This window comes from Laccaria bicolor, genomic scaffold (assembly GCF_000143565.1).
Source record: "Laccaria bicolor S238N-H82 LACBIscaffold_32 genomic scaffold, whole genome shotgun sequence".
Taxonomy (NCBI): domain Eukaryota; kingdom Fungi; phylum Basidiomycota; class Agaricomycetes; order Agaricales; family Hydnangiaceae; genus Laccaria; species Laccaria bicolor.
Window position 1 is genome coordinate 398,303 of NW_001889903.1, and position 22,527 is coordinate 420,829.

At 47.2% G+C, this 22,527-nt stretch overlaps 6 protein-coding genes across 6 annotated transcripts; 3 read left to right on the top strand and 3 right to left on the bottom strand.

Annotated features, from left to right (window-relative positions):
- Positions 1 to 1,749: 1,749 nt before the first annotated feature.
- Positions 1,750 to 3,850, top strand: LACBIDRAFT_331239 (uncharacterized protein; the record flags this gene model as incomplete). Its single annotated transcript, XM_001885542.1, has 5 exons — positions 1,750 to 1,824; positions 1,908 to 2,311; positions 2,359 to 2,487; positions 2,541 to 2,656; positions 2,709 to 3,850. 5 exons carry the CDS (start codon positions 1,750 to 1,752, stop codon positions 3,848 to 3,850), a joined length of 1,866 nt encoding a protein of 621 aa, XP_001885577.1.
- A 1,637-nt stretch (positions 3,851 to 5,487) lies between these two features.
- LACBIDRAFT_331240 (uncharacterized protein) lies at positions 5,488 to 7,853 on the bottom strand (the record flags this gene model as incomplete). Its single annotated transcript, XM_001885612.1, has 6 exons — positions 5,488 to 5,826; positions 6,081 to 6,130; positions 6,331 to 6,862; positions 6,922 to 7,007; positions 7,130 to 7,703; positions 7,758 to 7,853. 6 exons carry the CDS (start codon positions 7,851 to 7,853, stop codon positions 5,488 to 5,490), a joined length of 1,677 nt encoding a protein of 558 aa, XP_001885647.1.
- A 1,106-nt stretch (positions 7,854 to 8,959) lies between these two features.
- LACBIDRAFT_331241 (uncharacterized protein) lies at positions 8,960 to 10,348 on the bottom strand (the record flags this gene model as incomplete). The annotated part of the gene is made up of 5 exons (XM_001885613.1): positions 8,960 to 9,300; positions 9,437 to 9,439; positions 9,498 to 9,509; positions 9,596 to 10,160; positions 10,211 to 10,348. 5 exons carry the CDS (start codon positions 10,346 to 10,348, stop codon positions 8,960 to 8,962), a joined length of 1,059 nt encoding a protein of 352 aa, XP_001885648.1.
- Positions 10,349 to 11,504: 1,156 nt separating this feature from the next.
- On the top strand, positions 11,505 to 12,223 carry LACBIDRAFT_331242 (uncharacterized protein; the record flags this gene model as incomplete). Its single annotated transcript, XM_001885543.1, has 3 exons — positions 11,505 to 11,694; positions 11,802 to 11,927; positions 12,135 to 12,223. 3 exons carry the CDS (start codon positions 11,505 to 11,507, stop codon positions 12,221 to 12,223), a joined length of 405 nt encoding a protein of 134 aa, XP_001885578.1.
- Positions 12,224 to 13,348: 1,125 nt separating this feature from the next.
- LACBIDRAFT_306867 (uncharacterized protein) lies at positions 13,349 to 14,852 on the bottom strand (the record flags this gene model as incomplete). The annotated part of the gene is made up of 7 exons (XM_001885614.1): positions 13,349 to 13,653; positions 13,702 to 13,826; positions 13,879 to 14,068; positions 14,121 to 14,211; positions 14,266 to 14,444; positions 14,506 to 14,603; positions 14,656 to 14,852. The coding sequence occupies 7 exons, from the start codon at positions 14,850 to 14,852 to the stop codon at positions 13,349 to 13,351; spliced, it is 1,185 nt and encodes a 394-aa protein (XP_001885649.1).
- Positions 14,853 to 15,857: 1,005 nt separating this feature from the next.
- Positions 15,858 to 21,767, top strand: LACBIDRAFT_174716 (uncharacterized protein). The gene is made up of 9 exons (XM_001885544.1): positions 15,858 to 16,063; positions 16,115 to 16,230; positions 16,289 to 16,338; positions 16,392 to 16,469; positions 16,524 to 16,614; positions 16,670 to 16,859; positions 16,920 to 17,025; positions 20,024 to 20,038; positions 21,369 to 21,767. The coding sequence occupies exons 1-9, from the start codon at positions 15,864 to 15,866 to the stop codon at positions 21,657 to 21,659; spliced, it is 1,137 nt and encodes a 378-aa protein (XP_001885579.1). The 5' UTR covers positions 15,858 to 15,863; the 3' UTR covers positions 21,660 to 21,767.
- Positions 21,768 to 22,527: the final 760 nt, after the last annotated feature.

The following is a 22,527-nucleotide window of genomic DNA, read 5'->3' on the forward strand; positions in this document are numbered from 1 at the left end:
CCAATGACCTATATATATATAGTTAACCACACTACATACTATATGTCAGAAAAGTGGACACAATTAACTTTTGTAATGAAAAAAGCGGACACACTACAAACCATTGTAGTCTGAAAAGGCAAATACAATTAACTTTTGTAATGAAAAAAGCGGACACTACAAACCATTGTAGTCTCAAAAAGTGGACACTATTAACTTTTATAATGAACAAAGCGGACTCTACAAACCATTGTAGTCTGAAAAAGCAGACACTACTAACTTTTGTAGTCTCAAAAAGCGGACACTACAAACCATTGTAGTCTCAAAAAGTGGACACTATTAACTTTTATAATGAAAAAAGCGGACACTACAAACCATTGTAGTCTGAAAAAGCAGACACTACTAACTTTTGTAGTCTCAAAAAGCGGACACTACAAACCATTGTAGTCTGAAAAAACAGACACTACTAATTTTTGTAGTCTCAAAAAGCGGACACTATTACTTTTGTAATGAGAAAAGCAGACACTACTAATTTTTGTAGTCTTTGTCTGACCTTTGTGGTCTATGTCCAACTTTTGTAGTCTTTTTTGTAGTCTATTAGTAAACTTTGTAGGCTATAAATTACTTTTGTAGTCTGTCAGTGTCAATTACCCTTTTAGGGCATGTACCTTCCTTGTTGGGAGAAATTTCCCACGATACAATAGTTGTAGCCCCTTCTCTTAGCTTTCTAAATCTGTTGAAATCATGTTGTTTAGTGTTCTTTTCATGAAGAAAAATGCAAAAAACAAAAAAAAAACACGGCACTTTTGAAAACCTTTTACCTTATATCTCCACAATGGAAGCACTTTAGGACATAATTCCAACTGATTCTGGAAGCTATGGTAAAGAGCTACAACTTTTGTTTTTTTACCATTTTTGGAAATTTGTCATGTGACCACCCTCCCAATGACCCATTGGATGGACTGTAATAGCTATTTCATTGCTATCATGGAATATAATGAAAAATCATAATGATATCCCTGGGGGCAGATATGAAATTGGAATGAAATATTGAGATACTCAATGAAAAATCCCAATGAAAGCTGTGGAATATTCAATGAAAGTGCACATCATTAATTATGAAAGAAGCAATGAATACATATAACCTAGCTAATGAAATATTTATTGAAATGCACAATGAAAGCACCCAGAATTGATAATGAAATATTCAATGAAAGCGCACAGCATTAAATATGAAAGAGGCAATGAATACACCTGACCTAGGGAATGAGATATTTATTGAAATTGCACAACATTAATTATGAAAAGTACAATGAAAGCATCCAATATTCCTAATGAAATATTCAATGAAAGCGCACACCATTAGATATGATAGAGGCATTGAATACACCTAACATAGTGAATGAAATATTTATTGAAATCACACAGGATTAATTATGAAAAAAGCAATGAAAGCACCCAAAATTCCTAATGAAATATTCAATGAAAGTGCACACCATTAATTATGAAAAAGGCAATGAATACACCTAACCCAGTGAATGAAATACCTATTGAAAGCGCACAGGTTTAATTATGAAAAGCACTCTGTGGCCTTGCCTATATCTTATGAAAAGAACATATGTTTTATGAGAAAGAAAACACAGGACACATCTATGAAATGCCTTTCATAAAACTTGTGGACTTATACACACAGCTCTACAGGCAATTGCCTTAGTTTTATCATAAAAGTGGTAGCCACCAGTCGAGCCAGAGCCACCAAACAAGGAGACAATGTTGGAGGAAGAGTACGCTGAGATCCTGCAGAAGTTCAACGATCGGCAGGTTGAGATTGAAAAGAAGAGGCAGGTAAGTGTCACATGATGGAACTCGTCTCTCACTTTCCAAGTTGAGTCTCCCATCTACTTGATGCTAATCGATATTTTTCTTAGAAAATAAAGCGTTGGCTAGCTTATCGACACAAGAAGCTTCCCAACTTATCAAAATCCAAGGATTCGCTCCCTGATACCGATGATCCCGCCGTCATCATGCTGGCTAGACTGACAGGCAGCAGCCTTTCAAAACCTCGGGTTCCGATCGCCTACAACATGTGGGGCCGTTTCAACAAACAGAAAATCAATGACGCCTATACCAATGCACATATCTACAAGCCGCTGCCGAAGAATCTGCAAGCTGCAGAGCGCACACGAATCACAAAGAATCTATTCGACGCATTACCCTTGCCTGAGCGCAAGAAGTACATCGAGATGGCCAAGAAAGAAGGTGACGAGAAGTTGAAGGTGTGGAAGGAGAAGCTGTCTAGTGCTCCATCGACAGACCCAGAGGATCGACAGAGGTGTGTAACTTGATTCAAAGCTAATGTTTTTTTCTGACAACTTCTAGGTGCATTGCGGCCCTTCCAATTTTTATGCAACCAATTTTGGACCTCGTTCACGGACACACCAACATGCAGGCCACCTTTATGGTGGGTGGACCAGAGCCTGCAGATGGAGGTCGTTTGAACATTATCAGGTGAGTAGATTGAAGGCTTTGCAGCCAGGCCCAACTAACTTTCTTCTGTGTAGCATGCACGCCGGCTCTGTCAAAGGGCCAGTGCAGATGAACTTCGGTCAGGCAGAGAGGGAGGGATTCCAAGGGGTCGTCACTCCCCTCTTTGGCCGCTATCTTAGAAAGTGCTACAGTACGTTCTTCCATTCGGCGTTTTTCTGTTGATTACTCATGAAACGTCTTAGCTAAATCGGAATGCCGCGCTCAAGCCCTTCCATCATCCGACCCCAACTCTCTTCTCAATCTGCTCAACGGCAATCAAATCACAGTACACAGGGCTGATTGGGACATGGACGACCCATTGGCTTTGGGCCTCGCTTCCAACGTATCGGCCCTGAAGACTCCCAGCTTACCGCCCTCTCGCGAGCATACGCCTGCCCTTGACTCACCGGCCCAGGACGAATCCCCTCCTTCTACCCCACCACCTGCAGTCAGCCTCCTTGAACGTTCTGTGCCTGTCCCCTCTTCCCCTTTCCCCTCTGAGCGCGCAGCGTCCCCTCCTCCGTCTCCAATTTCCTCACCCCCTCTGCCAGTCGCCTCTGAAACGGCCGTTGTTGTAGAAGACAACGCTATTGCTGGTAAAAAGAGGAAAAAGGGCGCTTCTGTTGGTGCGGCAGCGGCAGGTGATCACGAAAGGTCGGCTTCTGTGAAAAAGAGGAGGGGGGCATTGTTGGACCAGACAACAACCGTCAAAGGGGGGAAGAAATCGAAGTCGGGCGTCAAGGCTGGGGCTCGAGGTAGTAACCCAGTCCCAGTGGGGAAGGAGCTGACTGTGGGACTGAGCTCAACGCCAAGTGACCCCTCTATCCGACCTTCTGCAATCAACGTGGAGTCGTCAACCTCTCTTTTGCCCACCCACACCACCTCCTCCCCTGCTTGGTTCGGCCCATGTTCAACAATGCTCCGTTCGAAGGATCTGGGCCCTGAGTGGCTCAAAATGGTTGGTCTTTGGGAGGCCTTTGAGCGACGGCACGACTTCAAGCCCACGAACAAGCAGCCGAACCTCTCCAGCTCCAAACGTCCTCCCTGCATAGGGGAATGGTTGAAGAATGCACGTCGGTCATCATGGCGTCCCTTGGTGGAGAACGCGGTCAAATTCGATAAAGATTTCGACGCAGACTTTGGCGCATGGTGGGGTGGTCTTCTGCGAGCTCAGTCGGTAACGTCAGTCAGGGATTGGTCGCCCATTGCGAAGCCTGGCGTGAACGGGCTTCTGAGTGTGGTTGCTGCCCTTTTCTTTTGGGGTGACTCCTGTGGTCCAACGTCGGCTTGGAGGAAACACATGGGGGAAGTCGTGGAGGCATTTAAGGCCTTAGTCAGCGAGTAAACTGTCAGACCTGTGGGTAAGGGGGGGTTCATGCATGTGGGGGGAGGGTGTCATTGTTCATTGGAAGGGCTCAACGTGTTTTTCTCCCAACTCCTTACTTTTACATAAATATTTCTTAATTCGTCCTTGTATATTCTTTTATTTTTTGCAAAAAAAAATTGCTGACCTTTGCTCCAGTTAAAACATAAAGTGGCAGCTATTGTATATCTTGTACCATTGATGTACATAACAAAGGGAACAACGACTACAAAGAGAACAACGACAACGAAGAAGAACGTCGACTACAAATTTAAAGAGAACAACAACAGCAAAAAAATATGGACCCTGACGGCAGCAAGGAGACTGGACCCTGACGGCGACGACGAGGGTTCTGACGTCAACGACGAGGGGGAAGGTGACGACGATGAGGGGGAATGAGGACTGTGAGGGTGATGAGTAGAGTGGGTGAGGGAGCTAACGGCGGCAAGGAGCCTGGATCCTGACGGCAACGACGACGAGGGATCTGACAGCGACGATGAGGGGGTTTGGTGACGACGAGGGGGAAGGTAACGACGACGAGGGGGAAGGTGACGACGATGAGGGGGAATGAGGACCCTGAGGGTGATGAGTAGAGTGGACCCTGATGGAGAAGGACCCTGATGTCGATGAGAAGGGTGGACCCTGACAGCAACGAGGACCCTGACAGCAATGAGGACAGCAACGACAACCCTGACAGCGTTGAGGACAGCAACGACGGGCAAGCAGCAGGCAGTGTGTATAGTATAGGTGGTAGGAGCTAACTGGCAGGCCCCACAGTTGAGGGCTCTGATGCATCAGGTTAGTGGGTAGTTAGGGTAAATGATATATCATAGTGGCCACTACAGGTGAGTGAACCTGAGCAGCGTTATAAAAAGTTTGTTGACTTTTTTTGGCTCTCAGTCAAAATTTCAGACAGTAAATACGTAAATTAGGGGTTTTCCGTGCATCTGAACTTCCCAACTTCTTTGGGAGCGCGATTTGGCTTATTGGCAAGACTTTTTCAAAGTAGGTCACAAAAAATATTTCGACCCCCTAGCGGAGCCCCCCCCCCTAACCCTATATCCGGGATCCACGTTCCGCCACCCCCTTGTCTAGTTCCAGTAACGTCATCTCGGTCAAAGGAAAAGAGGGCGCGTAGACAGAGTTCGTAACACAAACACGTCGGAGGGTGTTCAGCCAAACCTGGCGTTGCAAGGTCGCTTGATGTAGAGTTCTACATGTCTTTGGTAGATTAACACACTTCTTACACATGGGGATAGGTATTCTTACTTTTCTGAGAGCGATGATATCAAGTGGATTCAAAAGATTAAAGAGGTGTAGGAGTAAATCCAGCGGAAGTGACGGAAAACCGGAGAAGCCACTCGCATTGAGAAGATCGCATTGGGTGTCCTTAATAGCACGATCCATGACGGAGTTCTGGAAAGGGGTGTTGAAATCAAATCAGCAAGCGTCAATTCTTCGTGATCAAGAGAAACAGGGGAGTAAGATTTCCGGTTGTCTCTGGAGGTGACAGAGGCAAACGGATGGGTAACTACAATACAAGTTCTCCTATATATACTGTAGACTACGAAATAAAGATGAAATACCCGGAAAAACACTAATGTACCTTGATTCGTATATCAGGTCACAGGTGCATTGCACATGCTCGCAAAAGCTCCCGAAATTCCAACAAGGGGGGTACTGTGACCTGGCTCAGATGTGCTCGGGGACTGCCGATACGTTTGAGCCAATGACACCTGGCGTTCAGAAGTTGTAGTACGGACTACAGTGTCTTTCACTGCCGTTTGAACAGCGTGAATCGTAATTTCGTGTTTGCTTCTGTTGTACCTGTTACCCTCAGGGTTTTTTGTCACGGCAAATTGAACATCTGCAAGGTCAGCAATTTCACGAGGAGAAAGGGATTCTGCTTCATGCCAGATGATTATGTATCCAGAGACCTGAGTTTCCATGGGCAAGGGCTAGAGTGAGGTCGGACGCTGGTTCACTCAAGATCCCCAAGATCAACTCATCCGTTCTGGGCCAATGTGTGACAAAAAAACCCTGAGGACAACAGAAGCAAACACGAAATTTACGATTCATGTGTGCAAACGGCAGTGAAAGACACTGTAAGTAACAGGCGGAGATTCTACTTATAAATTCTTGATAAATTCCAAAGCTTGATGTCTCCACAAGCACACTCCTGTAGTACATCATACTACTTCTGAGTACTCACGGCCATCCCTTCGAGCCCCCGCGCGTTCGGCTGGTGGGGAAGAGCTGGGGCTGGACAAAGTATATAACAACGCTATGTCCATGTCAGGCTCCAACTACCCCGCCAGTGCCTGAAGTGGCGAGGAAAGTGCGCGATTCTGATTGGACATTCGAGCATAGACGCGAACGAAAGTCGCAAACATGAACCTCATCGTAAAAGAAGAGACAAAGCCTAGCGGAAAACGGACAGAGTGATATACTAAGGAGTTCACCTTTCCATTCCTCAAGCATCAACGCCAGCTCGTTATCCCCCGGAGTTACGGTGTCCTGAGAGAATGCGGACGTGTGGATTTTGATGATGCCAGATCTCTCAGTCCAGGACATAACTAGCTGATCGTGGCATACACGGTAGGGTTCAATGAAAAAATCCTTTTCTAGAGTCGTCCTGAGCTCATAGCATGCGGTCTTTTTGATGGTGCCCCCAGTCATATCCTTGTTGAAGGCTACCAAATAGCGCGAGATCGCAAAGCCGGCTTCCCTTTGGAGAACAGTGTCGTAACACCAACACCAAGGCTCCGTACTATACCAGTCCCAAGGCCCTTGAATAGAAGATTCTGCCTGCAGGGTATCGTCTAAGGGGGGCATGCATTCAGGATAATCGATTTGGAAGAGTGGGTGGATGATGGGGACATCCACATATGACAAGGTGGTATCTGCACGATCACGAGGCAGAAGAGCTGGTTTGTGCCACACGGAAACGCATGTACTCCCAAATAAAATAATCGAGTCACTGGCGATGATGATCTACGATACATAAAAGTTATAAAAATGCGTGGTATAACATAACATAACATTGAACGCACCTGATGAAATTCGCCTACGACGCGCCACGTTGCTGACGTGTCGGCTACAAAATCCCATACTGTCAGGATGTCATTCCGTAGAAAAACTATTTGATTGAGTCGTATTGAAAATAGTTGGGTGGAAGAGCCCAAGAGGATCCAGTGAGAAAGTAACTTCAACCGGGGGCATTCATGATGGGGGTATATTTCATATACCTGAAGATTGTACGATCTGATTTGAATAAGAACTGGGCAACTTGGCTGAAATTATGAGACATGACCCACTGTGCACTTTGACCTATTTGTTCATCCTCGTCTTCAGCAAGCTCATCCGAAACACAAATACGAAGAGCTGATCCATCTGGGCTGGGGTGAACCAGAAACAGCCACTTGAATTGAATTTCCACAGATGCAAGAAGTCGAGTATTGCAATCCAATAAGGTATCCGGCGTAATTCCAAGGTCGTACACACTCATTAGGTGGTCAAAAAAAAGGATTAGGTATCGACCACCAGGAACGAGGAATAAGTCAGATAGAGTGTCGCCCCACGTAGTTATGCCGTCGTCACCATGGCTGGTAGGTCCGCGAAGGGTACGCTTAGTCCTGTACGGCTGATCATCATGCTTGGCCGAGCCGATGGATCGCCACAACGAGGGTACGACAGCAGCATGTTCTAACTCCAATAAGGTCATCTCAGTGAGAGGAAAAGAGGGCGCGAAGACGGAATTCGCAACACAAACGCGTCGGAGGGTGTTCAACCAAACCTGGCGTTGCAACGTGGCTTCATGTAAAGTTCTACATGTCTATGGTGAATTAGCACTTTTCTTAGAATAGGATATGCAGCAAAAAAGCCTCACTTTTCTCAGAGCGATAATATGGAGGGGATCTAGAAACGAGAAGAGGTGTAGGAGTAAATCCAGCGGCAGTGGTGACAGGAAGTCGGAGGAGCCCATTGGACGTTCTTCGCAACACAATTCATACATGGATTGGCAGTCTCAGGACTAACTTTGAAAATATGAAATGGGGGCAGGCACGGTCGGACGCTGGTCGGACGAGTCAACCGTGGACTTGACTGGTGACCAGCTTGACCAAAGCTTGACCAACGCGAATATTAATAAAATTCCGAATATGTAATAGAAAATTCAAATAATTTGCCCCTCATCTTATCTTATCTTGTGACGTTTGAGCCCACCAAGTGTCCACAGGGCCATTCCATTGAATGGGCCTTCCAGATCCATTCAAGTTTGCACTAGGACCCCCGGCAATAGCAGAAAAGGCCAGATCCCCCCAATCCGGACAAAAAGGGACAAAAATGGCTAGAAAAAAAAACCTTTTCGACGCGCAATGTTCTGAAACGTCCAAATCCGAGTTCAATACGCGTGGAAACATATTTTCCATCCGGACAAAACCCCCATTTTCGGGATCAGGCCTTTTCTGCTATTGCCGGGGGTCCTTTTGCACTGTGGCTATCGCGAACTCACCCTTCAATTCAAGCCATAAAAAACATTGCGTCTCTCGCCTTCCGACATCAGCCTCGTTGGCAGGCTAGTAACAAACCCCAGTTTCTCCTTTCCGAGTCCCTAGTATCAAAATGCTGAGAGCTTGTGAACCTGCATTTACAAGGGCAGGGATGTCAGTTTTCTGCAACAAGCACAATGCATTGGGGTGACAGCAGGAACGACAGTCTCAGCTCGTTTGACACCTGGGCCTGAACGCCCACATTGTCGTTGCTCTCTGCACATGATGACCAAGGTAACTATTTTCACCTGTCTTATTGTGTCTTCCACTCACCTCTTCATTCCCTTAGTCATCTTGGACCTACATTCTAGGCGTTATTCTTGCGTTATGGGGCCATGTCGTAATCCGAATAAAAGCACCCTGGGCAAGATGATACTAAGTTACAAACCAGGTCCACCCATCCACAAATTCCTCGAGTTACTACACCCCTCACATTTCATGAAGTGAATGCTACGTAACAGATCTACATGGACAGGTACCTTTCCCACTCTGAGGAATTTTTTTAGCATCCCCAAACGCCCGCATCCATCGTTTGGCCGATTCAAACGTTCTCTGAGATGGAGGCAGTGACGTCCCGATAATGATCATGAGGAGCAAGGGGGGAAATAGGACCATGTGGCGCCTTTACTTGGGCGGCCTCTATCAACTGTAGCACCGGGGAAAGCAGCTGCGCGCCCGACCCGGAAAGCACGCTCCAAGCACGCTCGTCAGCATCCATGTCAGATGTGTGATGGGGAGACCAGGGATGGGGTGAAGACGACGACGGGCAGTGTGGGGGATTTATAAGTGCCTGTAAAGACGGGGGAAGGGGACGAGTAGGAGTGGGACCGTGGCTGCAAGTTCGAAAAAGCGGATGTAGTGAACGTTGACAATGGTGAAATGCTGTTTCGTTTGATCAATACTTATTTCATTGCCGTCACTGTCTATTTTGCGGGCGATTTGCTCATGTTCGTTTCATGCAAACACACGAATTATAATACCGTTGACAAAAAAAAACGACATCCACCCAATCACTCACAGCCTATGTACCCAAGCGCCGCACATTTGTTTCCTTTATATGTGGGTCCTCTACAACGAACCTACTACTCTGACTGGACATTCGAGCATAGAGGCGAACGAAAGTCGTAAACATGAACCTGATCGTAAGAGAAAAAACAAAGCCTAGCGGAAAACGGACAGAGTGACATGCCATTAAAATGGTTACTTTTCCATTCCTCGAGGATCAATGGCTCATCATCCCTCGGAGTTACAGTGTCCTGAGAGGACAATGTTGACGTGTGGGTTTTGATGATGCATTCCATCCAGGCTCCCTCGGTCCAGGACAATACCAGCTGATTGTCGCATACACGGTAGGGTTCAATGAAGAAATCCAAATCTGGGGTGGTCATAAACTCATAGCATGCATTTTCTTTGATGGTGCCCCCAGTCATGTCCTTGTTGAAGGCCACCAAATAGCGCGAGATCGCAAAGCCGGCTTCGCTTGGCAGAACAATGTCGTAACACCAAGGCGCCGATGCTGTATACCAGTCCCCAAACCCTTTAATCATAGAACCAGTCCGAATGGCATCGTCAAGGGAAGGCATGCATTCAGGATAATCGATTCGGAAGAGTGGGTTGATGATGGGGACGTCCACATATGGCAAAGTGGTATGTTCATGATCACGAGGCAGAAGAGCTGGTATGTTCCATACGGAAATGCATGTACTCCCAAATAAAAGAATAGAGTCGTTGGCGATGATGGTCTACAATTCATAAAAATTATAATGTGTGGTATACAAAACATTGAACGCACCTTATGGGATGCGCCGACGACACGCCACGTTGCTAACGTATCGGCTACGAAATCCCAGACTGTCAGGATGTCACCCCTTAAAAAAACTATTCGATTGAGATATACTGAATATAGTTGGGTGGAGGAGCCCAAGGGCATCCAGTCGGAGAGTAACTCCAACTGTGGGTGGTCGTGGTGGGGATATATTTCATATACCTGAAGCTTGTACCATCTGAAACTTTGAATTGGAACTGAGCAACTTGACTGAAATTACAAGAAGCCACGACCCACTCAGTACTCCGACCCACTTCACTTGGAACGAAGATTCGGAGAGCTGATCCATCTGGGCTGGGGTGAATCAGAGGATCCCACTTGAGTCGAATTTCCATAGAAGCAAGAAGTCGAGTATTGCAATCCAGTAGGGTACATCAGGGGGAAAAAAAAGTATAGGTAGTTTGCCCCTTGTATACATTGTCCCCATTGTTCTGACAATATACCCAGTAGGCTGGTATGAAGGTGGTAGACGTTGGTAGTTTACAAGTCATGTGCTAGTAGTCCTGATACACCATCAAGTGATGTCAGTTGCTCGAGTTGCTTGAGTTAACCTCACACTACCATTAGTAGCCTGGGTATTATTAGTTGTCCCGGTACATTCACATAGAAAATTGCATTAGACTCTTGAAATATTGATGTTGTATATGTCGCGTACAATATACATGAAGATCGAGCAAGTATCGGAGAAGATAGAAATCATGCTGATGAAACCGGTGCTGTTGCCTAATTCTGAATCAGAAATGTTTCTAAGTCCATTCGAGCTCCGATGCCACGTGATTCTATGTTGACTTCTCACGGAAAGTTCAACCACAATCGTTCGTTCTTTCTTCCCCTCCCACCACTGACACCACGTACATTTATCTTACACGATGACAGATTTGTCGTCGTCGTCCATCGGTGAGCACCCCTGTCCCAACCCAACTGACTTGAACCACCAACAGATGACTACACGACACTACACGACAACTACAACGGCACAACGCAACGACGACAAAAGCCGGCGACGACACAACAGCGATGGACGACAATGACGGATGACGATGACAGACGACGACGATAGACGACGACAACTGCACTACGACGATAGGAGACGACAACCACACTACGAGGAAAGGTGACGAACACACGACAATAGCATGACGATGACTGCATGCAACGACAATTACACGCAGCAACACACAATAACACCACTAGCGGCGACGACCCACCACCCCCAATCAACGCCAACGATGGCCAGCGCCACACCCCACCCATGCCAACAATGGCCCACACCAACGCCAACAACGGCCCACCACCATGGCCCACCAGCACCCCCATGAACGGCGAGCACAGCTCACCACCAGCACCCACGACGGCCCACCACAACACCAACGCTGACAATGGCCCACCACAACGGCGACGACGACCCACCACGCTCAGTGACAACGGCCGAGCACCCCGTCCCACCAATGGTGAACACGCCCCACCCACAACGACGACGACTCACTAACACCCTCCCGAACGGCTGCAACGGCCCACCAACTGCACCAGCAGATTCAATTGTGCAACGATGGCTCAGGTGATTGCGGCTCCAGTCATAATTCCGGTGTGGTTAACAAAGAAGCTGCCATCGTTTCTAGGCTTGTTGGTGACGCCAAGGATCGGGTTCAAATGGAGTTTGATGGCCGAACTGGGGATACCAACAGTGAGTTATCAGCCTAGGTACATATTAGTAGTTGTTTGATAGTTAGAACTCGCAATGCAATTTTCTATTTTCGTGATCCCCAGCATGTGCCAAAATAAGCATTGTTAGTAGATCAGGTAGCTGCTGTAGGCAGGAACTACTGAGTGCTACCTTCGAGTATGGGGGGAAACTGAGATGCTACCAAGATACTACTGGTATCTACTGCAGTACAAGGGAAGACTACTGGTGTCTACTACAATGCAAGGGAGAACTACCGAAGCAACATATGGGGGGACTTGTATACCAGGCTACTATAAATACTGTGGCTATTTAGAACTACATAATCAAGTTATTTTTCCCTGATGTATCTGGGGTATATCCAAGGTCGTACACGCTCATTAGGCCGTGAACAAAAAGGATTAAGTATCGACCGCCAGGAACGAGCAATAGGTCATCTAGAGTGTCTCCCCATGTAGTTATGCCATCATCACCATGGCTGGTAGGTCCGCGAAGAATACGCTTAGTCCTGTACGGCTGATCATCACCCTCTGGTAGCGGTTTATTGGCCGAGCTGATGGATCGCCACAACGAGGGTATGACAGCAGCATGTTCTAATTCCAATAAGGTCATCTCCATGAAAGGAAGAGAGGGCGCGAAGACGGAATTCGCAACACAGACGCGTCGGAGGGTGTTCAACCAAACCTGGCGTTGCAATGTGGCTTCATGTAAAGTTTTACATGTCTATGGTGGATTAGAACCTTCCTTAGAATAGGGTATGCAGAAAAGAAGCCTTACTTTTCTGAGAGCGATGATATCGAGGGGATCTAGGAACGAGAAGAGGTGTAGGAGTAAATCCAGCGGCAGCGGTGACAGGACATCGGCGGAGCCGCTCGTCTTCAGATGATCGCAATGGACGTTCTCCGCCACAAAATCCATTTTCGTTAACGCGGATTGGCAGTGTCAGCACCGAATTTTGAAACTACGAAATGGGGGCGGGCACGGTTGGACGAGTCAACGGATCGGATGTGATTGACGTTCAAGTTCAAGGTACGATAGATCCAGGTCAAACAATCTCCACGCGAAATTTATTCATCTTGACATCCCGAAAAAGGAAGACCTCATAGCTGATGCGACGAGCATGAAGTAACCGACGTTTGTTGGATGAAGTCAAGCTGTATTGTGATTTCTCATGGTACAGTGCCTCCGAAGTCGCCCACACACTTCAAGTGCTAATTTCAAATCCACAAGACCAGGACGCTTTGCTCATCTAACGGTATCCAGCTGTCCTCCACAAATTTTCGCTAGTAACTGGGAAGTATATTATAAGCCTCTGGCAGATGCCTATTTACAAGCCACAAGCTGTCCAGCCCAGAAGAAAACCCACACGCTGTAACGAAACCTTCCATGAAACAAGGTGCGCCCACGTCACATACACACGGATCCTACAACATCGTCTCATATATGACAGCAGGACAACCCGTGTATCCTACAGCCCAATCCTGCGCCGGCTTCCCCTGCATATGTATGACATCGAGTACATTGTCCAGAGGTTTTCCATGCAACACCCGCTTGGCGAGTTCTGGATGCGCTATCCAGTCGAGACCGGTGAATGCCCCGTCGATTTTCCCCGCTGAGATCAGAATAGCTGCTTCCTCCGGGGAGATGGCTCCGTCCAGGAAGACCTTGGCGTTCTTGATGTAGGGGCCGTAAGATTCAAGCACGTCATGTTGGATGGTTCCTTTCTTGCCTGAATGTGGTTTTGAGTATGATCCCTTGAAGAAATTCAGGTGCTCACCGTCAATTTCAACTTCGGAATTCGCATGAGCAATGTACCGAAGTAGTGTGATGTAAGCAAGATTCAAATTGTCGGCTTCGGCGATGAAGTAGCGGTAGGTATCGAGTGTCTCCTGTAAAGGCATACTACATGAATAAGCTTGAATGAGCGAGATTTAACACAGATAATCGAGCTTACCCAACATCGTTATAGCCATTATGAGAGTTCATCTTGATACCAACATTGCGGCCAAAAACCTGAATGACAGCTTTGAGGACTTCAAGGCCGACTTGAGAGCGATTTTCAACGCTCCCTCCCCATCGATCTGTACGGGTATTTGCCGTGCTATCGAGAAATTGGGCCATCAAATATCCATTGGCACCATGCACTGATTCAGATGGTCAGCGAATTGTGAAAATGGAGGTCTAAAACGAACACACATCCGACGCCATCGAGCCCAGCAAATTTCGCATTAACAGCAGCTTGCTTGAACTGGTCAATGATTACTTGAGGATCAGGAACAGCAGTGGGCTATATATACATCAACGTCAGCGCAGAGACCGTGCAGAATACCAAGGCACCCACGGTGACATATCCAGATATGCCAGGAATATGGCGAAACTTTCCACCTCTGGCGGAAAATGCGGAAGTGGCATAGACGGGCTTAGGATGGAGGTCAGATGTGTTTATAGAATCAGCGGACAAAATATTCACTGTCCCAGCGAGTTTCTGTTCTGGATCAACTGAGCGGGCAGCCCGCCCGACTGCGTACAGTTAACGTTATTTAGGATCTCGAAGTCTATACAGAGCCCCAAGATATCTCACCGTAACATAGTTGTGCGTAGATGTGCCTGCCTCCGCGATGAACGATGCCTCTGGTCTGCTCCGGATCCCCATTGCCTGGCGTATGTGGCAACTCGGTGCTAGAAGCTAAAATTTTAATCGGCGTATGCAAGACATCAGATCTGGACGTACCCTTGACGCGTGACGAGGATACCTTCGATCATGATCAAACCTGCCATTCCGAGTGTTCGTTGGATGTCGTACTCGGTCATGAGGTCACTAGGTATGGCATTTGGTACATGTCTCCTGGTAACCGCGGACATGCCAATTCTGTTCTGAATGATGATGTCGCCGAGTTGAAGAGATTGGAAGAGACAAGCGTTCGTCATTGAGATTGTTAGAGCGTGAAGAATGCGACTGCGAGGTAAGGGATGGGTGATCCATGTTCTTAAGCACTTTGTACCTTGGCCCTCTCTAGTTACGGCGCGTTGGGCCAGGATAGGCGATATCACCAGACGACCCAGTTACGTTGAGTAAAACCTTCTCATTATGTAGATTTGTAAACATGTTACTTTTCAGAGTATCCACCCTCCCATCATAGGAGGAACGGCGTTCGGTCTACCTCAGGCTTCTAATATCCACAAAACTTCGTCAGTTCAGATATAGCAAGCTATAACCCAATTACTTACTTCCTGTCCAAGGAAGGATGCTTCAAGATGTTGCACTCCGGCTACGCTCCTTCATGCACGCATAGCTGAACTCGTATTCGCATCTCTTCTGAGAGACCACCGGCGGCGGCATATTCCTCCGAGATTTTCGTCCTGTAGCACAGAAAGATCTTCAACACAAAAGTTTAAAAAACCTGGGTTCTCTTTACCGGATTCCTTACCAGCAGTATAAACCATAAAACCACAGTTTAATTTAGGCCCGAGTAAACTGGAGCAATACTAGCTCGGGACGCCTTCGATTACGTTCAGAAAGTGCCATAGCAAGGGGTCTTCAGTCTTCGCAGGTGACCATGGATGATATCTGTAAAGAAAGCGGAGACATATGCAGAAGAAGACCTGTAGAACTGACATCAAACACAAGCTACACAACGGCCAGTAGTGGCAAGATTGGTGAGACTGACCGATGTTGAATGTGCTGACTCACGGAATTGACGAGGTTTATGTTGGCATGTGAAGGTTTCGCCAAACAAAGTTTAAGGTGTAATCAGCATCAGCCCAGATAAGCGGTTCACTTTCTCCCGCCTTGTCTCCACCTCGCAAACTGACAAAGAACATCGCGTGAGCTGACTGAGGATCAAGAAGAAGCACCATGGCGAAAGGGTATATAATGGGGATCGCCCTTCGTCAAACTCAGAACTTCAACACATACCACTCAATAACTCGACAATACCAATGACTTCCTATTCTTCTCTCTTCCAACCTATCCAGCTCGGCGACATTACTGTCCAGAATAGGATTGGCATGTCTGCGCTTACCAGGAACCGTGCACCCAACACTGTGCCGAGTGACCTAATGGCCGAGTACTACGTGCAACGAACACTCGGAGGCGCTGGCTTGATCGTTACTGAAGGTGCACTCGTCACGCGTCAAGGGTACGTGCATCATCCTTGTGTATCAATACGTTCTTAAATCAATTTTATTAGGACTGAATGGTCGCACGCACCAGGTATCTGGAATTCGGAACAAACAGAAGCTTGGAAAAAGATTGTAGACGCCGTTCATAGTAACGGAGGGCGCATCTACGCTCAGCTGTGGCATGGTAAGGGATTTTGATACCAGGTGTTAATTGTGGGACGCTAAAATGACCACACACCCAGTTGGGCGACTTTCCCATCCAGATGCATCGGAACAGAAATTAGCTGGAACAGTGAGTAGTTTCCACAGGTTGCTACTTATGGTGTTGACCTCTATTAATCGTAGCCTGTGTATGGCCCATCGGCAATCTCTGCTAGAGGGGGCAAGTTTCGTAATGTCCCCGGCTCCTCAGGATACGTCACTGTATGTACCCCCTTATCCTGCGTGATGGCCACGATGCTGACCATACCTATTCAGCCCACCGCAGTTCCCGATCCTCAAGTTATTGTTGACCAGTTCAAGCAAGCTGCCATCAATGCAAAGTTGGCCGGATTTGATGGTGTTGAATGTACGTTGGGATTATTCACGTTAATCTTCACATCTTACTGACTTTCTGAAAATAGTGCATGGTGCCAACGGGTATCTGATTACCCAATTCCTCGACAGCACGGCAAACAACCGAACAGACAAGTGGGGAGGGAGCATCGAGAATCGCTCCCGATTTGGGCTCGAGGTGCTCAAAGCCCTCGTCGATGTCTTTGGTCGCAATGTTGCGTTGAAACTGAGCCCTTCTGGAGGGTACAACGATGTTGGGTGAGTTAAATCGCGTGAAGTCCAGCGTGGGGCCACGTCGACTGACACTTTTTTCTTCAGTATGCCGTTGCAGGAGACACTCGACACCTACCGCTACTTTATCACCGAAGCCGACAAGTTAAACCTATCGTACATCACTTTGGTTCGGTATGTACCCCACACCGATGTCGAAATTGATGGTGAGTGGCTCTCTATCCCAGAACAACGCATATCGTAAACTAATATCGATAATCAAAGGCAAGAAACGGGGGATCCCGCATGACGTGCTCGAATCTTACCGAACCTACATCAAGAACGCCAAGATATTCCTGAACGCGACCGTCACCGCAGAGGAAGCGGACGCTCTGATTGCGGCCGGAAAGATAGATGGCGCCTTCATTGGCTTCAACTGGATAACGCATCCAGACCTTGCGAAGCGGGTGTTGCATGGAAAGGTTCTCGATAACATTCCAGATATACCGCATTTGCAAGGAGGAAAGGGGGATGGGGACTGGACCGTCGGATATACCGATTATCCCGTTGCTGTGTACTAGATGTAAACTTTCGCATATGAAGTATTCCTCATGATTCGTTTTATAGATGTACTTAAAGTATGCTCCTTACCTGTGATCAATCTTGCAACCGCCTTACAACGGCGGGTTTTCCGACCTTGCACTGACTTGAAAACAGATACTTACACTGCGCTTTAATGTCACAGTAACAGGCGGAGAGCAGCATGCAGCTCAGTTATCTCAACACATAAATATACAAATCCTACTTCATGTCCAATTAATGTCGTCTACAGACACACCCCTGATAAATCGTATTGACTTTCAAGTACTCACAACCACTGTCCCTTCAAGCCCTCGCGCATTGATTTCCCTCGGCCGGGTAGCAGGGGAAAGCTTGGGCTGTACAGGCTTGTAACGACCGCCGTATACACCAATGCCATATCTATGTCATTTTCCAACTACCCCGCCAGTGCCCAAAGTGGCAGAGAAGGTGCGCGACTCTGATTGGACATTCGAGCATAGAGGCGAACGAAAGTCGTAAACATGAATCTCATTGCAAGAGAAATGGCAAAGCCTAGCGGAAAACGGACAGAGTGACATGTTAAAATGGTCACTTTCCCACTCCTCTAGAATCAATGACTCATCAATTACGGTGTTCTGAGAGAACAATGCGGCCGTGTGGGTTTTGATAGTGCATCCCTCACTGTAAGACATGACCAGCTGATCCTGGCATACGTGGTAGGATTCGATGAAGGGCTCCATTTCTGGGGTGGTCATAGCTCATAGCATGCGGTCCTTTCAATGGTGCCCCCAGTCATGTCCTTATTGAAGGCTACAAAATAGCGCGAGATGTCAAAGCCAGCTTCGCTTTCGAAAACAATGTCGTAACACCAAGGCTCCGCATACCAATCCCAAAGCTCTTCCATCATAGATTCTGCCTGAAGGGCGTCGCCAAAGGGGGGCATGCATTCAGGATAATTGACTCGGAAGAGTGGGTTGATGATGGGGACGACCACATGTGACAAGGTGGTATCTTCACGATCACGAGGCAGAAGAGCTGGTATGTTCCACATGGAAGCGCATGTACTCCCAAATAAGATAATCGAGTCGTTGGTGATGACCTACAATACATAAAAGTTGTCATGTGCGGTATAACAGAACATAACGTTGAACGCACCTGATGGAATTTGTCCATGACGCGCCACGTTGCTGACGTATCGGCTACAAAATCCCAGACTGTCAGGATATAATCCCGTACGACAACTATTTGAATGAGATGTATTGAATATATTTGGGCGGAGGAGCTCAAAAGCATCCGAAAGTGGGAGAGTAACTCCAACTGTGGCCGGTCATGGTGGGGATATATTTCGTATACCTGAAGATTGTGCGATCTGATTTAAATAAATTTGAACTGAACAACTTGGCTGAAATTACAAGACATGACCCACTGTTCACTTTGACCTATTTGTTCATGCTCGTCTTCAGCGGGCTCAGCTGAAACACAGATTCGGAGAGCTGATCCATCTAGGCTGGGGTGAACCAGAAACAGCCCCTTAAATTGGATTTCCACAGACGCAAGAAGTCGAGTATTGCAATCCAATAAAGTATCCGGGGTATTTCCAAGGTCGCACACCTCAGTAGGTCGTCAAAAATAAGGATTAGGTATCGACCGCCAGGAACGAGGAATAGGTCAAACAACGCCCCCACGGAGTTATACCGTCATCACCATGGTTGGTAGGTCCGCGAAAAATACGCTTCTTCCTGTACAGCTGATCATCACCTACTGGCAGCGGTTTATTGGCCGAGCCCATGGATCACCACAATGAGGGTATGACAGCAGCATGTTTTAATTCCAATAAGGTCATCTCCGTGAAAGGAAAAGAGGGCGGGAAGACGGAATTCGCAACACAAACGCGTCGGAGGGTGTTCAACCAAACCTGGCGTTGCAACGTGGTTTCATGTAAAGTTTTACATGTCTATGGTGAATTAGCACCTTTCTTAGAATAGGATATGCAGCAAAAAAGCCTTACTTTTCTGAGAGCGATAATATGGAGGGGATAGGCTAGAAACGAGAAGAGGTGTAGGAGTAAATCCAGCGGCAGCGGTGACAGGAAGTCGGAGGAGCCGCTCGTCTTGTGATAATCGCATTGGACGTTCTTCGCAACACAATTCATACACGGATTGGCAGTGTCAGGACCGAATTTTGAAACTATGGAATGGGGGCGGGCACGATTGAACGAGTCAATGGACTTGGATGTGATTGACCTTCAAGCTCACTGTCAACTGACCGATTCAACTTGGATTCTAGACTCGAACCCAGTCTCCGATGGTAGTAATTCGCTATGTTTGATTTGAGTAAGAGGACGTAGTGTTGAATTCAAAAAAATGGGGAAGTTCTGTATTTGGAATGTGTGAGCGGGGTTATGGTATATAATTACACCCCAATAGTACATATCAATAACGGCTACTACTTGGATTCCACACCTGTTGAATGTGCTGACGAACGCAATTGACGAGGTTTATGTTGACATGAGAAGGATTTGCCAAATAAAGTGTGTAAGCACAGGCTGCACAGCGTTTGAAAGCGTCCGTGACCAACCACTTCTCATCTTGCCCTTATCTCCACCTCGCAAAAAACTGACAAAGAACATCGCTTGAGCTGACTGAGGATAGCACCATGGCGAAAGAGTATATAATGGGATTGCCCTTCATCAAACTCAGAACTTCAATACATACCACCCAATAACTCGACGACAACTCGACGATACCAATGACAATTATCACATCCTATTCTTCTCTCTTCCAACCTATCCAGCTCGGCGACATCACTGTCCAGAATAGGATTGGCATGTCTGCGCTTACCAGGAACCGTGCACCCAACACTGTGCCGAGTGACCTAATGGCCGAGTACTACGTGCAACGAACACTCGGAGGCGCTGGCTTGATCGTTACTGAAGGTATACTCGTCACGCGTCAAGGGTACGTGCATCACCCTTGTGTATATCAATACGTTCTTATATTATTTTCATTAGGACCGAATGGTCGCACGCACCGGGTATCTGGAATTCGGAACAAACAGAAGCTTGGAAAAAGATTGTAGACGCCGTTCATAGTAACGGAGGGCGCATTTACGCTCAGCTGTGGCATGGTAAGGGAATTTGATACCAGGTGCTAATTCTGGGACGCTAAAATGACCACATCCAGTTGGGCGACTTTCCCATCCAGATGCCTCAGAACAGAAGTTAGCTGGAACAGTGAGTAGTTTTCCACAGGTTGCTACTTATTGTGTTGACCTTTTCCAATCGTAGCCTGTCTACGGCCCATCGGCAATCTCTGCTAGAGGGGGCAAGTTTCGTAATGTCCCCGGTTCCTCAGGATACGTCACTGTATGTACCCTCTTATCCTGCATCATGGCCCCGATGCTGATAATTCCTGTTCAGCCTACCGCGGTTCCCGATCCTCAAGTCATTGTTGACCAGTTCAAGCAAGCTGCCATCAACGCAAAGTTGGCCGGATTTGACGGCGTTGAATGTACGTTGGAATTAATCACGTTCATCTCTATATCTTACTGACTCTCTGAAAATAGTGCATGGGGCCAACGGGTACATAATTACCCAATTCCTCGATAGCACGGCAAACAGCCGAACAGACAAATGGGGAGGGAGCATCGAGAATCGCTCCCGATTTGGACTCGAGGTGCTGAAAGCCCTCGTCGATGTCTTCGGTCGCAATGTTGCTTTGAAACTAAGCCCTTCTGGAGGGTACAACGATGTTGGGTGAGTTAAATCGCGTGAAGTCGAACGTGGGACGGCGTCGACTGACACTCTACTCTCTAGTATGCCATTGCAGGAGACACTTGACACCTACCGCTACTTCATCACCGAAGCCGACAAGTTAAACCTATCTTACATCACTTTGGTTCGGTATGTACCCCACGCTGATGTCGAAATTGATGGTGAGTAGCCCTCTATCCCAGAATTTCCCATATCGTAAACTAATATTTATCTTCAAAGGCAAGAAACGGGGGATCCCGCATGACGTGCTCGAATCTTACCGAACCTACATCAAGAACGCCAAGATATTCCTGAACGCGACCGTCACCGCAGAGGAAGCGGATGCTCTGATTGCGGCTGGAAAGATAGATGGCGCTTTCATTGGCTTCAACTGGATAACGCATCCAGACCTTGCGAAGCGGGTGTTGCATGGAAAGGTTCTCGATAACATTCCGGATATACCGCATTTGCAACCAGGAAAGGGGGATGGGAACTGGACCGTTGGATATACCGATTATCCCGTTGCTGTGTACTAGATGGAATCTTTCACATATATATGAAGTACCCCCTCATAATTTGTTTTATAGATGTACTTAATGTATGTTCCTTACCAGTCATAATCAATCTAGAAGCATTTAAATTGTAACCACCTTACTACGGCGGGTTTCCCGACCTTGCACCGACTTGAAAACAGATATTTAATTATACTGCAGTATGTCATCGGTGCCCGCTGCCATGTATCAAAGAGTGCACAAACAAGGTTGTTTTTACGCGTTGAGAGTTATCATATTCGTTCGGAATCGTTGGATGCATGAACGCCGAGTTGATCAATAACGACCAGAGTGAACGGGCTTCTCAAGTTTATATCTCAACGAGCGCTGGCGTACAACAACGAGTGCATCTCGTCCCGTACGATGAAGACTGGAATATCCGCAGGCAACCAGGCGAAAGAGAGACCAGCGGACACGGCCCCACCAAGCCGTTAGATTGCGTGCAGCGAGCCATGGCATTGAGGCTTCAGGCCCTTCCATACCCAAGTATTCCATAAACACTGGGTAGAAGCCTGAACGACCCCAGTCGACAACCCACAGACGACCCTTTGAGTCCAAGGTCATGTTTCCCGGGACAAGGTCTTGATGAACGACAACATATTCACGTGGCGGGGAGAGTAAGAGTCTTAAAAGGGGTTCACAATTGGATGGCCTTGCTTTTACCAGCCACCAGTTGAGGTAGTCGCAAAATACGGAAGGGGATGCGTGCAGTGTGGGTCCGAGTCTGTACATCCCATGAATCCACTCCGAACGTGTTTTTCCAGATTTTAAACCTCCACTTGTCTGTGCAGTGATGGTACGAAGAGAGAGTATAAATGACCTAAGCTCCCAGGCAACACGGATGGTGGCCCAC

Coding starts and splice junctions, on each gene's coding strand:
- LACBIDRAFT_174716 (XM_001885544.1), top strand. CDS start 15,864: ATGACTTCCTATTCTTCTCTCTTCCAACCTATCCAGCTCGGCGACATT. Junction 16,615..16,669: donor CGGATTTGATGGTGTTGAAT/GTACGTTGGGAT, acceptor TTCTGAAAATAG/TGCATGGTGCCAACGGGTAT. Junction 16,860..16,919: donor GGAGGGTACAACGATGTTGG/GTGAGTTAAATC, acceptor TTTTTTCTTCAG/TATGCCGTTGCAGGAGACAC.